The sequence below is a fragment of the Kockiozyma suomiensis genome (assembly GCF_038497685.1).
Source record: "Kockiozyma suomiensis strain NRRL Y-17356 unplaced genomic scaffold V2V93scaffold_2, whole genome shotgun sequence".
NCBI classification, from domain to species: domain Eukaryota; kingdom Fungi; phylum Ascomycota; class Lipomycetes; order Lipomycetales; family Lipomycetaceae; genus Kockiozyma; species Kockiozyma suomiensis.
Genome location: NW_027117665.1, coordinates 238712 through 252819, shown reverse-complemented (window position 1 = coordinate 252819; position 14108 = coordinate 238712). Strand labels below are relative to the sequence as shown.

General features: G+C 43.2%; 2 protein-coding genes across 2 annotated transcripts; both read right to left on the bottom strand.

Annotated features, from left to right (window-relative positions):
- Window positions 1–615: 615 nt before the first annotated feature.
- V2V93DRAFT_363833 (uncharacterized protein) lies at window positions 616–2868 on the bottom strand. The gene is made up of 2 exons (XM_066908701.1): window positions 1933–2868; window positions 616–1862 (listed from the first exon to the last, which is right to left on the bottom strand). The coding sequence occupies exons 1-2, from the start codon at window positions 2575–2577 to the stop codon at window positions 843–845; spliced, it is 1665 nt and encodes a 554-aa protein (XP_066767761.1). The 5' UTR covers window positions 2578–2868; the 3' UTR covers window positions 616–842.
- An 8667-nt stretch (window positions 2869–11535) lies between these two features.
- V2V93DRAFT_321008 (ATP-utilizing phosphoenolpyruvate carboxykinase) lies at window positions 11536–13253 on the bottom strand (the record flags this gene model as incomplete). Its single annotated transcript, XM_066907344.1, has 2 exons — window positions 11536–13113; window positions 13170–13253. The coding sequence occupies 2 exons, from the start codon at window positions 13251–13253 to the stop codon at window positions 11536–11538; spliced, it is 1662 nt and encodes a 553-aa protein (XP_066767760.1).
- Between the last annotated feature and the right edge of the window lie 855 nt (window positions 13254–14108).

Sequence of the window (14108 nt, the reverse complement as noted above, 5' to 3'; positions counted from 1 at the left end):
TAGCTCAGAAAAAGGAAAGCAAGACATATATTAGCGTTATTATTTTTTATGTGGCAGGCATGCAAGTGCCTCTTTTGGTTTTGAATTTAGCTGTACAATGAATAAGACTGTTCACTGATACGAATCAGGAAAGAGATTAAGTAAATCTCTAATAAAAATTAAAAAATTATTTGAGATAATATATCTACAGCCTTACCATTGTACGTCACTTTTTTATTGGTAATTAAATCCTCCATAAGTCAATAGTGCAATTACTTTACTTGAATTATCGATAAAAAGAACTCTTTAAACTAACCTATTCTAGTTTAGGTACCTTAAAATTAAAATCAATGCAGAGCTAAGACCTGCAAAACCACCCGTTCTACATGAAAAATAAAGCAAAATAAAGCAGAGACAGCCGGGAGCCGCTTCTAACTTGAAATATAACAACCACCGAACATTGGTATTGAATAAAACGGAAAAATAACCTGAATTTTTGGGAAGTCAATAAAAAGAAAAGGCGTAGAATGAGAGAAAGAGAAGCTAAGTTAGGTAGTTCACAGCACGCCGTCTCTTTCTCCAATAATTTGATTAGGAATATCTAATAGGAGAGAATTTATCAAAGAAATGAAGCTACGGTAGAAGCAATTGAATTATCAAGTTATCCTGCTACTTGAGAAACGACAATTTTTAGGAAGTTCGGTTTGTAAAATATCCGCACTTTGCTCTAGATTATAAAAATACAGAACACCTTAAGCGAAAACTACTCAAAAAGCAAAACATTAAAGATAAAAAAAAAAACCCCCAATCCGAAAGATACAATATCCCATGCTGGTTTCAAATTCAAACTCTCCTTCTCTGATCTAATTTTGCAAAGTTGGCACGCTCTTTTCCGACTCGCCGACATCGGGACGAGTAACGGACGACGCAGTAGCCTCACCCTTGCCATACTTTCTTTCACCAATGATATTCAGCAAGCGAGCGCATCGCTGAATATTCTCAGCCATCATCGAATTCCGTAACTTGACAACCAAATCTTTTTTACGTTGCCATTCTGTGGAAGGCAAATGGCCAACACGTTGCAGAACTTGAAGTTCTGATTCATCGTCGCCTTGAACCCAGACTGAGTCAAGAGGGATTTGCGAGTGTGCATTCAAAAACGCTTGGCTGGCTATCAGTGGCGTTCCGGCTATGATGCTTGTGGCGACTGTAGACGAGGCCTGCGACTTGAGATAGTGCTCATTGCCGAGGGTAGGAATGATTGCGACACCTTTACTCAATTCTTCAAAGTATTCAAAGAAATTGAGGTTAGTGATAAAACCAATTTTCGGGTTCATCTCTTTGGCAATGCGAGGGATAGATCCGGATCCGAGGAGCCGAAGGTTGATATCACATTTCAAATGTCCATACTCGGTAAAGATCCTGTCGTAGTTTCTGCGCCCGCTCTCAAACTTGCCAGGGATGATCGCAAAGGGCTCGTTCGAGTTGAAATCATGGTTGGGAGGAATATCAAAGTCAAAAACAGGATGGAAAAGAAGCGGACGGTAGTCGCGGCCCTCGATATCCAAGAAGCGCGGGAAATTGCTGCGGATAAAAGTGTGCACATGACGCGAGAGCGCGGCGAAGTGCCATTGATCGCGACGAATCCAGGGGCGCATGTACGAGATCTCGGTTGCATACTGGTCGACGTGGTGGAAATCCCAGAGATGAGCCTCATGAACTATACAGACAACATGAGCGCCCTGCGAGAGAAGAGCAGTGAGCGGCGTCTTGCCAATCGCGCGCATGTCCTCGGGACATGTAGTGAGGAAGATAAAGTCTGGAGTGAATCCGATCGAGTCCAAAGGCGTCTTTAGGGCATCAATAACAGGGAGCTTGCCACGCTAAACAAATAACTTTGACTTAATATTCCGTAGATAGGAAACTACCTTACAAGATAGAAACAGTACTAACCTCGTGCTCGACAGCATTGCGTAGACCCCACTTGCTCATGCCGACGTCGGTAGAGACAAGAGTGACATTAGCATTGTCGATTTGCTTGAAGGCCTCGATAATGGGCACAAAGACTTCAAAGTGGTAGTTGGGCGTGTTAACAAGAAGCACGTTCATCTCATAGTCAGCTTTTGCACGCTCCAGGGGGAGGTAGTGCGGCGCAGTGTATCCATCAGATAAAACCGAGCTCGACAAGACCTCGTCTGCCGAGCTATCTGAAAGAGGTAATTCAAGAGTGAAGAGCCGCTCGCGTGTGATGGCTCCGTAATGGTGGAGCTTAATGAGGAGAGTGAAGACGTAGATGACGAGAAATACCTTAAACGCGAGTCGTAGCTTGGACGGTAGGCTCCATCCCTTTCTTGACGCTGCAGTAGTTGGCGCATGAAGCAAGCTTTTTATGCGTGTCACTGAGTTGCTGCAAATCTGACAAACCTTTGATACCGGAATCGAGTTCGTCCATTCCGGCAAGGGAATGACGAGCGCAGATGGCAATGCCGTAGAGGAGGGAGACGTGGAAGAGGAGCAGGACGTCGTAGATGGGGACGGAGAAGGAGAGCGAGAGACGTCGTCGCTCTTGAAGGATGGAAGCAGTGGTGAAGCAGACATTGTGAAGGAGTCTAGTGACTAAAAGTAGCGAGAGTATAGAGAGAAGAGGGAAAGAGCCCAAGTCATTACTATCGATGCTGGGCCAAGTATAGGAGGAGTTCGGACATATATATATACATGTGTATATACTCGCAGTAAGCCATAGCGAAGATCAGGTGTAGAAGGATAGAAGGCCCGGCGGTACCAGATACGATAGCAATGCTACGGAGAGCAGCTCTAGAATTCATGTGTTAGCTTTCGAGATACTGTAGCCGGCTCACGCGCGCGCCGCACAGCAAATGTAAAAACAAATTTCTGGCCCGCGCGTCGAACTGGTACGACTCTCATACCCGAGAGTTTTTTGGCCTACTGGCACTGGAACAGCAATCTCACTCTACTCATTTCAAAGTTTACAAAGACAAGGAATAAAATTTGATTGCCTGATTGTCTGTCGGCATCTGAACTGATCTGCCAACTCAGAAACATAAAGACATTGCTCTTTAGTCAGGACAAGCTCCTAATAGAAATGCAAAGTGCTTTACAAGATATCTAAAGTAGTCTTATAAAAGGTTGCACTACTGCAAATATAGCCGAACTCCGTCAAACAACTAGCATTAGGGTGAAAATGTTATCTCTTTGGCCTTGCAGGCCTCAGCTCTGGCTAATGGGAAGTCTGTAGAGTTTCTTGTTTCATCCGCTCAATTTAAGTGACATGTCCTAATAGGACGAGATATTTCATTGGCCTAGGAGAAAGCCGATACTCTCGTGAGTTTGAGCATAGTGAATCGAAGCTAGTTACTATAGAAGCAGAGACAGAGAGCGCTACAGCCTACTCATCTCGGAAACTAAGGATGCAGAGATACGCTGATATGCAGTTGGTCTCAATTAGAACAAGTTGCAAATAAATTACAATTTTAGTAATAAAAATATATTCCATTAACTTATCCCATTTTCTTCTCGATCTGCTACTGCTGTTGCAGAGTAAACGAGCGTCAGATACACTCGGGATTGCGATAATAGAGCTAGTAACAACTCTGCCAAACAATAGCTCATAGCATTATTTGACCAGAATGGTGAATGAGCGCAGGGGCGCATATCACTGCTAGCCAGTCGGGAACTAAGACTTAAGGAGCGAGCAGTGCAGTATTCGGGGTGGACATAGACACGAGAAGGAAGCTCAAGTATTACGCATGAACCGACCTCCCGGAGAGCTTGCCGGCACAAAATCAACAAGTCAATAATTGCAGGATGTATTGCGTGCTCATAGGCGAGATGCGCGAGTACAGTTACATGGTTGAAGAAGAGAGAAACCTAGCGCAGAACGAAAGCGATGAGAGAAGCAATCGACTTTCTAGTTACGAAGGTTGGCATTAAATTGATGCTATAAAGACAGCGTGAAGGCGCAATAGCAGTGAAACAAAAAGAGAAAAGGGCAAATCTCGGGCAAAAACCTCACAACGACATCTGCTCTCATGCAGCCAGCGCCGCTAATCCGTGAACTTTGTCGGACGTACTAAAAAGTTCCCTGCAGATGCCTAATTTACAGAGTTTGCGCACCAGAAAACTCCAGAGAAACGCTCAACTCTTTTATCGCTCACTAACCTGCTTGATGTCGGCACGTGTTCAACTTGTGACTGTCTTTAAGCTTGCCAGGGAGTACGCCCAAGTTTCAACGAGAACAGCAAAGAAAATAACAATCCCCTAAGAAAAGGTATTGCAGCCATATGAGTAACTAACTAGTAAGAGATAGCGAGTAAAATAGATTAAGGGGAAAGGAAGGACTAGTTCTACTAACAAGCTGAATGGACATGTGATAGTCCACCGTCCTACAGGCCACTTTGCTCCTTCTCCGATCAATTGCCGTCAGTTCGGCAACAGAAAGAGTACGACTGAGATACTTAATAGCCAGAGTGACTGACATAAAGCGTTGCTAGCTACTCTACCTACTGTTTCCCGACTGTTGGAGTATCAAAGAAGAGCGGAGCTAGAGGGCAAGTATTGATACAAGAGCTCAACGGTTTGCCAGTTAGCCCTACAGCGAACGCCTTATTAACTGCGGCTTGTTTATTGCCGTTCAAATTTATGTGCGTTTGCAAGCGCTGAGATTTTCCAGAGTACGAAGGAAACCTGTCAGTTAGAATGCTAACACTTGAAGCTCGCATTCTTACCTCACACTCTACAGGCCTGAAATCTGAATTCTGCTGTTTTTTTTGTGGTTTATCAGCAGCTACCGCAGATCGTAACAGCGATGTGCTAAAAGAATTAAAGAAGTCCGATTCTGCGTCGCTTAAGAAAACTTTCTAGCACTCTCAAAATTTCTACTGTTCTCTCTTTTCAAACTGTTGACCGTACCAGCAATTCGGAAATATCTTAACATATCTTTAAATAGTCTAAAGAGCCTCCTGAACAAAAATCCTCCCTTAAAGCTCATTGTAGTCGACGGTAGCCCTTCGTGATTAATGATATCGGCTGTAGTAGACTTCGGCTAAAGACCAGCAGCAGATGTCTAGTTCTAAGGCATGGTATGATGGTCAGCTACTATGAAGGCGGCCATATCAATATCAAAGTGAAGTGTGCCTCAGGGGGCCCGGTCAGTAGAGACAATGAGCTCAAGGTAAATACTAAGATGATCAAAGAGAAACTAATGTCTGAAACCGGCGTCCGATAGAGATTGCTATACGAGAATTGCAACTGAGTATTTTATTGAGAAAAATTGACAGACGGAAATGATCAGAGGGCAGTCTCAACAGCAAACTTGTCATACGAGGTACTCTGAACGATTCGGGGCGCTGTTATAGCGGTTAGCAGCAAAAATGCCGGCATATATCCAAGGGCATGAAATAGGCGATCAACTTAGCTCCGTGCGCTGGATCGGCAAACATTTGCTGCCCCGAAGCGAGTCATAAATGCAATTAACGCGATGAGTACCTCGAAAGAGATGGAACACATTGTACGGCGAATTAAGGAATCGCATGAGTACGCCGCTGTAGTTCATATGTAAGAAGCACTTGTTAAATTAAAAGGTACCAGGTTTATGATCGACTACTATTGTTAAGATTACAGATCTTGCTGCAGCACTATATCTCTATTCATATCTGAGATTGCGCCGCGCGGCTGTCAAGATTTAATCTTTGCAGCCAGTCACGTTTTTCGGTGCCTGCGACTTAAGTTGTAAAGTGTTACTTCAAGCTGGCACCTTGAAGTTGAACCTTATGCCCAATGTCCGCAGTAAAAGTTCAGAGACATGAGGGAAAAATTTAACGTAATTTTTTTTTCTGCAACACTAGTCATTAGTGCACTGAAATAGCAATTTAGTAAATAACAAAATAAAACATAGCAGTAGCCTTTCCAAGCCATGTTCATACAGGCGCAATCTTGGTGGTCTGCCCCTGGCTTCCTTCTTTAAGTTGCTAGTCCACTACCATCTCTAGACTGTCTAGCAGCAAAGCACCAGCAGACCAGTCTATCTTTGCCCTCTTATATCAGACATGCACCGGTGGTGCAAGGTTTCTGCAGCCTCCGTTCAGCTTAGCTGAGCACGAGGTACTGCATACTATTAAACTTTAATATGAAGTTACTGGTCGGCGATACTGTCATCTTTCCTATCTTGCTCTTCTCTCTCCCCAGTCGTTTCTTTTTATCTCCTTTTGCCAACAGCTCCGAAAATAGAAGACTTCTTCCTGTGCTGCTAATTAGAGGGTAATTGCTACAGTTCAATAGCATCTTGCTAATTAAAAACGTCCTTATACTCCATCTCTCCATCTTGCGGGCTCTCCCTGTCTAGAGTTTTGACTTGCTGTCGTACAATAACACTGCACCACGAAATAGCAGCATAAGAGATTAACCATTCGCAGCGGTGGACTGATGAAACTACAAAATCCGCCCACCATGTCGACAAGTTTCACATCCCGCGCCGTTAAGCTCGCGATTTTTCCTATAGCGCTCTTGAGACACACAAATCTAGACGCTGAGACACATTTTGTACCTTCTCACAATTACTGGAAGATATACCCAAGAAAAAATGGTCTTTTTGTGAGACCTGTACATGAGGAGAACTTTGAGCAGATTGGACCATCTGTTCTTGCGCGATAGACTAAAAATAAATATTAACAAAAATAAGAAATAAAATATAGAGAGAAAAGTACTGCTGACTGCATGAAAATAGCATTTCGTTGTTTGGCTGCTGTAGACGTCTGTTCACTCTCACTAATGGCGCAATTATTTTTTTCCGATTATAGTCCCAATTCAGTCGTATCTGAATTAAAACTTCCTATTTTTTCCTTTTCGCTTCGCTTTGGAAATATATAGATCTACTTTTACCCATCAGAGGTTTTAATATGATATAGGATTTCCATATCTCTCGTCAAAATTAGAGATCTTCGTTCGTTTAGCAATTTGTCGATTAATGGGCCGATTAGTTGCTGAAGTGAAAAATTAGTGTCATTGTACTGTCTTCCGGGTGTCCGAGACAGCAAGAAAAGCCTAAAACAAAAGCTTTGGCAAAATTTCCCCTGAAGCTACAAATTCAATTACAATTCCTGTTTGGGCAAAATTCCGACAATTGCCAACTAGAGTCAATACTATTGCATCAATTGCCTTAAAAAATATGCGCCTATAAACTTCTTTCTTATATTCTGTTTATTATTCTCTTTAAATTACTAAAAGAGAATAGTAACAATAGTAAAGTAAAACTTTTTTTGGCCTACAATGATCACTGAGCATATGGTGGGCACGCGTAAGTCCATTCTCTCTGCCACGCTTGCTTTCTGTCGCCCTCTCAATAAATCGGACAGCCAAGAACTTTGTTTTTCTCTCACCAGGTTTAAAAAGCCTATTCATGGCATTGACGTCATTTTGTCATGTGTTGTACTATCCGAGGAGACTATCAGCGTACCTTGTTAACTCAAAAACTCTCGAGAAGGATGTAGTAACTATTGTCTCTGTACCCGAGGTCAAAGCACTTTCGGATTTTTTGAACACATACAGCGCCTCTCCACAAAATGCATTTCTTTCTAGTAACTTGCATTTTTAACCTTACTGAATTTCTCAAGGGTCGTAGCCGCCGCTTCTCGTTCTAAGGGCTCTAGGCGAGCTTTGATTAATTTCATTTTTTCTTGTAGTGATGAGTTTTTCTCAATTGCAGTTACCATCCATCGCTATTGCCGATACGCTTTTTTTTGCTACAACACCAAATTATGACGACGATTTAGAAATTCTGTTTTGACAAAATTTAGTGACCAATGTTTCTTATTTCTGATTTCTAGACTTCTGGTGGTTGGCAATTTGCCTTACGCGCCTAGCTCGCGGGAACGGGGCTACTGTCAGATATATTGGGTAATTTGTAATTTATTGCGAGATGGGTGAACTTTCTTTCTGTCCGAAATTAGTATATCAATTAGTCTATTGAGCACAGCTGATTTGGAGTGTTTCGCTGCGTGATGCAGCAAAGTTAATTGCTACTAAGGTTGTGCGTGCCCGCTTTGGCTTCGAAGACAAGAGCAAACACAAACCTGAATACACAGAAAATATATATATATATATATATATATATGCGTTCCTCCAAGCAAAGCAAGCCAAAATTTGGGCGAAAGATATAAAGAGGCGAAAAATGGAACTTAGGAGATGCGTTACACTGCAATTTCACTTTCTCGCGAGATGAACTTGCAATCTCCTTCAGACATAGCATATACTTTATCTGCGTATAGCTTGCGAGTCAAATGTACCTAGTACAGTTCCCCAACTTGAACTATCCTCCAAGAAGTTTATGAGCTGCTACCAATGAGCATTGTGGCTCGGTAATAATCAAACTGCATGCGGGTAGAACTGACCTTCCTTGATTTACAGCTCTGGATTGAGGTGTATGGTTACAGCTGTTTCTCACTCTGCTGTCTTTTCATTGTTATATGGCTACAAGAACTACACGGAAATGAAGAGTTGGCTAAATTGTAAAATGATATAAGCTATATAGGGGATGGGAAGTAGTCAACTTCGCTACGACTGCTGTATAGCATTCAGTCCTACTTCATACAATGATTGAAATAATCCTCAACTACTGCGATTCGCTTCTATCATTATTACTATCATTATGAGAAATATCTTGATATGCGATTTGATATGATTTGATAGAAGCGTATCTTCAGGGTCAATAGCGCGCCGGGATATATCTAGGCACAATCAGTATGCTGAGTATACCCTTTGCGGTTTGGTTCATTGCCATGTCAAGATCCAAATGATTCAGTAAAACAAGAATAATATCGTCTCTTTCTGTTTGCTTTTATCTTTTACAAAAAAACTTCGCGAATGCCAAAAAGAATATGGAAATAGCAGCTCGCCCTTTTACTTTTGAAAACGTAGATGCAAGATCTTTGCTGCGCAGAGAAACTTGAAACTAGCATTCTTTGTAAAATCTCAAAATTGAGGAAAGCCTCTGAAACTCTTGAAATTAGTGGCGTTTTGATATCATTATCATTCTGTTTACTTAATAGATAGAAAGTCAAGAACAATAATCTAAAATGTTTGCAGACTGCTGCTATATAAAATACCATAGAGGAAATGAATAAGATTGAACTTTCTTCTTCGATGGGATTCAGTATGGATAAACTTCGAACGGACATTATTCATAAGATAGAATTACTATTAAAACTCGAGACGACGTTCTAGATGGAAAAGCTAGGTAATTCCACACCAAGTATTGAGTTTTTTGGTTCTCTGTAACCTGTGCAAAGAGATTCAATAACAGAATCAATCTAGAAGATTTGTGGCTTGCAGAAAATCTGTAGAGTATGCAGCAAATGCTCGGATAATAACACTCTGTATTGTTTGTTCCTATCTCTTTTATTTTTTTTTGTCGGCCCTGGCGTGGATAAACTTCAAACGTAAGCAACCCCCTGCAATCTAAACTTGAATGCATGAAATCTCTATTGGCTTCTGGAAGCACGGGTGAGATATCACTACCCTTAGAGGAGATTAGACTCTGCTCGTAAGCACGGATTCTTTCTATGAATGCGATTAATTTACAAGGAAACGATAACCCCAAACAAGTAAATCGTCGTCATTCCGCGAATTTGTCCACAAAAAATGTATTGTCTAACTTTTTTTTTTAGGATGTCAGTGATATCTGGCAGAAACTGTTCTCCTAAAGCTCAAGTCAATGAATGTCTATGTTCTGTCACTTTATCAAATTTTCTTGCGTAGTCTAGGTAGACCAGAAAGATTAATCTAAACTTTTTAACTCAATTCGCTGATGACGTGAAAAACTGTACAAAGAAAAGCGTACAAAATCGAGGAAAATTTAAAAAAAACAGCTGAATAAGCTAGAATTTCTCGAAAAATTTTAGAGAGTGAACCGAGAGAGAGAATACGAGCTTATTTTCAACAAAATGGGAAAGACGAGGAGTGGCAGCAGCAAAAAAACAAATGAGTCGATGACGACAATGCCGTGCAAGCATGCCCAAACATTTATGAAACAATCGTTCAAAATTACAAGTAAAAAGTTAATCAGTAGTAAGTGTAGTTAGTTTCATCAAAAATTGAAGGGGAAATTGAGTCATATCTCATGCTCAAGCTTTTTTTTTCAGGAGGAGCACTGGTATTCTAGAAAGATAGCACGTGTCTGCCAGACTGTCACCAGTAAAAGAAAACAAAAATCTTAGATCCTGATAATTTCTATCGTGTAGAAAAGCTGCACTTTCAATGCTTTTGTATTTTCTTGTTTATTCTAGAAGTTGTGAGTTGTGATTTGAAGATCTGGTATTGCTGCATAGTTCTTAAGATACGCTAAAAGTCCAAACCCCCAAATTAATAAGAAAATAGAGAATCTAGATTATAACCAACCGGCCAACTTTCATTTTCTTTGTTAATAAAACATTGTCTATTTCAATCGTGCCTTTTGTAAATATATGTCTGGCTGGTAGCGGGCCCAAGTTAGCAGATGCAAAATGTTTTGAGGAGCTGGATATATACGGTTAGGGTACAGGCCAGAGAAGAGAGATTCTGTAGTCATTAGCGTCCTTGTATATATAGACATATCGGATTATCATCAACAGTGATTTAACGTATCTGAGAGGTTTTAGGAATCGCTTAATATAGATGGTCAGTAGAAAAAAAAACTCTATATTCTGCGAGAGCGCAACCTGCAAAAGTAAATGAAGATGTTTGCGTTTGAAAACAGATTTTGACAAGTTTGATTACCGAAAAATAGAAATTAAATCAACTCATTAAAAAAAGAGAGAATGAAAAGAAGTGCACAGAGATCCGATGACGCGGAACAAAGCCTCCGATCGACGCGACTCAGCGAATACCGAATATTATATTAATTTAGCAGAGAAAGAAATTGTCACACGTACAAGGAGCCGGCTATTTAGATATTCTATCTCCAACGAGTCCATCAGATGATAAATATGAGATGAACGAGCTATGTAGATCATTTCATATAATGGTTCGTTGTATCAGCTACGAGATCTCTTGCTGGAGATGGAAGTGACTCCGAGGGGGTGGGTTAACAGTCAGTCTCGGAAGCTTGCCCTGTCCTCAGATCCGGGGTATCTATTATGCGCATCTACGAATGCGGGGAACTGGGTTTTTTTCCTTGCTCACTCTGAGAAAAGTGAGCCGATTTTTTTTTTTTTTGGTCCATTGTCTAATTTTTGCCTTCTGAACAGTACATCTAATCGCAGTACTGTACCAAAATATTCACCGATTCTAGTGACGAGTAAATAATCTTTGTATAGCTCTGATCAGACGTTTTCAAGAAATATGCTTTTCTATTGAGAGGGTGAAAAGAATAATGGAAAAATACGCAGTAAATAGGGTACTGATTCATGTATATATTAAGAAAAAACCCTAGCCATCAAGATTTTGTACTTAGGCAATTGTACTACAACCGACAATCGCAAATGAAAAGAATGTAAACAGAAAAACCATGTCAAAACCCAAGCAAACGAACGCAAAAGAATTATCCAAAAAAGACGACTACTCAATTTACAAAGTGGGGCCAGCCGCGATAACCTCCTTGCTGCAGCCAGACTTGTACTTCTCAAAGTTCTCTGCAAACAGTCCACCAAGCTTGGAGACCTCGACGCTGAAGTCTTCGGTACCGTCAGCCCAGCTCTTGGCGGGGTTGAGGATCTCGGCAGGAACGTTGGGGCAAGTCTTGGGAACGTAAAGGTCAAAGGTATCGAACTGCTCGTACTCGACCTCGGCGAGCTCGCCGGAGTGAATGGCGTCGAGGATCGCACGAGTGTATTTGAGCGGGCAACGGGAGCCACCCTTGGAAGCCGAGCGACCAGTCCAACCAGTGTTAAGGAGCCAGGCCTTAGCGTTGTGCTGGGACATCTTGTCAGAGAGCATCTGAGCGTAACGCATGGGATGCAAGACCAAGAAGGGCTGTCCAAAGCAGGCAGAGAAAGTAGCCTGGGGCTCAGTAATGCCGTCTTCGGTACCAGCCATCTTGGAGGTGTAACCAGAAATGAAGTGGTACATGACTTGCTCGTTGGTGAGCTTGGAAATAGGAGGAAGGACACCGCGGGCATCGCAGGTGAGGAGAATGATGTTAGTCGGGTGGTTATCTGACAAGCAAGGAATTTTGGCGTTAGGAATGTACTCGATGGGATAAGCGCATCGGGTGTTCTCAGTCAGAGTAGCGTCGTAGTAGTCAACCTCACGCGAGATAGGGTCGAAGACAACATTCTCGAGAACCGAGCCAAAGCGGATGGCGTTGAAAATATCAGGCTCCTTCTCAACCGAGAGGTCAAGGCACTTAGCATAACAGCCGCCCTCGACGTTGAAGACACCAGTGTCGGACCAGCAGTGCTCGTCGTCACCGATGAGCAGACGCGCAGGGTCAGCCGAGAGAGTAGTCTTACCGGTACCGGAGAGACCGAAGAAAAGGGTGACATCACCACTCTTACCCTCGTTGGCAGACGAGTGGAGAGTGAGGACATTGTACTTGACGGGCATGAGGTAGAACATGACGGTCAAAATTCCCTTCTTCATCTCACCGGCGTACTCGGTTCCGAGAATGACCATCTCCTTATCCTGGAAATTTATGTCAACAGTAGTGCTCGAGGTCATGCCCGAGGTGAATCTGTTGGCAGGGAAGGCGCCTCCGTTGTAGATGGTAAAGTCAGGAATACCAAAGGTCTTGAGTTCCTCGGCAGTGGGACGGATAAGCATGTTGCGCATGAAAAGAGCGTGATAGGCACGGGCGCAGACAACACGGACTTTGATGCGGTACTTGGGATCCCAACCAGCGAAGGCATCTATGACATACAGACGCGAGCGAGTGTTAAGGTAGTCGACGGCACGCTCACGGTTAATCTTCCAGACCTCAGGCGACAGCTTGGTGTTCACGGGTCCCCACCAGACATCACCATTCGAGGTAGGCTCATCAACAAGACGCTTGTCCTTTGGCGAGCGACCAGTCTTTGCACCGGAAGAGGCAACAAGAGCTCCGGCGGAGGAGATGGCAGAACCCTGCTCGTAGACAAGAGCGTCCTCGTAGAGGGCAGGAATAGAGGGGTTGTGCTGAATGGTCAAGTTGCTGTAGTTGATATGGGCCTATAGGAAGTAAAACAATTAGTATTTGGTTACGTGAGAGGGATCGGAAGACGTACAACATTGGCGAGGTGCTCCTCGACTTCGGTAGGGGTCGGCTTTACGCCATTGGGGTAGAGGTTTGTCTTGTTGACGGCGGACATTGTCAGACAGATGCAAAAGAAATGTTCGTATGATGAGAAAGAAGAGCGAGTAAGGTCGGGAGGAGACGACTTATATAGTGCAGCCAGCCTCGTGGAGAGGTGACGGTCCGAGTCGGGCAGCATGCTCTGCTCTGCGCCACAACTAGTACACGCGCACAACTGCCTACTATATGCCTGCCCGCTGCACGGCAAAACCGTGAAAACAATTGGTCTGATAAAATAGCTTTTCTGATTTTTTATTCCTCTATTTTTGTAAATTTTAGTGTTCTACTACTTTGCTGTACTCTACGATCTGCAGCAGCAACAGCATAGTGCCCTGGATTCGGCTCGTCGGAAGAGTGGCCGGTGCACTTGAGCATGTGTGGCTGAGTGGCTGGTGCGGGGTTTGGGAGGATACTGAAGGAGCGGCACGAGAACGCGCCGGTCCGGTTCATTCCGATGGCTTATGTCACACATTACGCGTCGCATATTGCAGCCAGAACAGCGCGCAAGAAGCGGGAAATGCTCCGGCGGAGTCGGATTGTGCACAGATGAGCTCGCGATGAAAAAAAAAGAGAAGACTGGCAGCGCAGACGGAGTGTCTGGACAGCCAAACCCGACAGCAGCGAGCGATGGATCGGAACAGGTCGGCCGGGAGTATTCGGGTCCCCGCAGAGTACGCAATCTGCTGAGCCGCGCGCCAAGAGCGCAACCGGGGTAATATCACCCTAGCCCTATGCGATGCTGATTGAAGACCGAGGGTGCACGCGGGTGGATGAGAATATGATGATTATGATGATTATGATGTGCATGAAGAGTACGACGATTATGATGAGGACGATGCATACGGCGAGTATGACAACCACTGCGCAAATC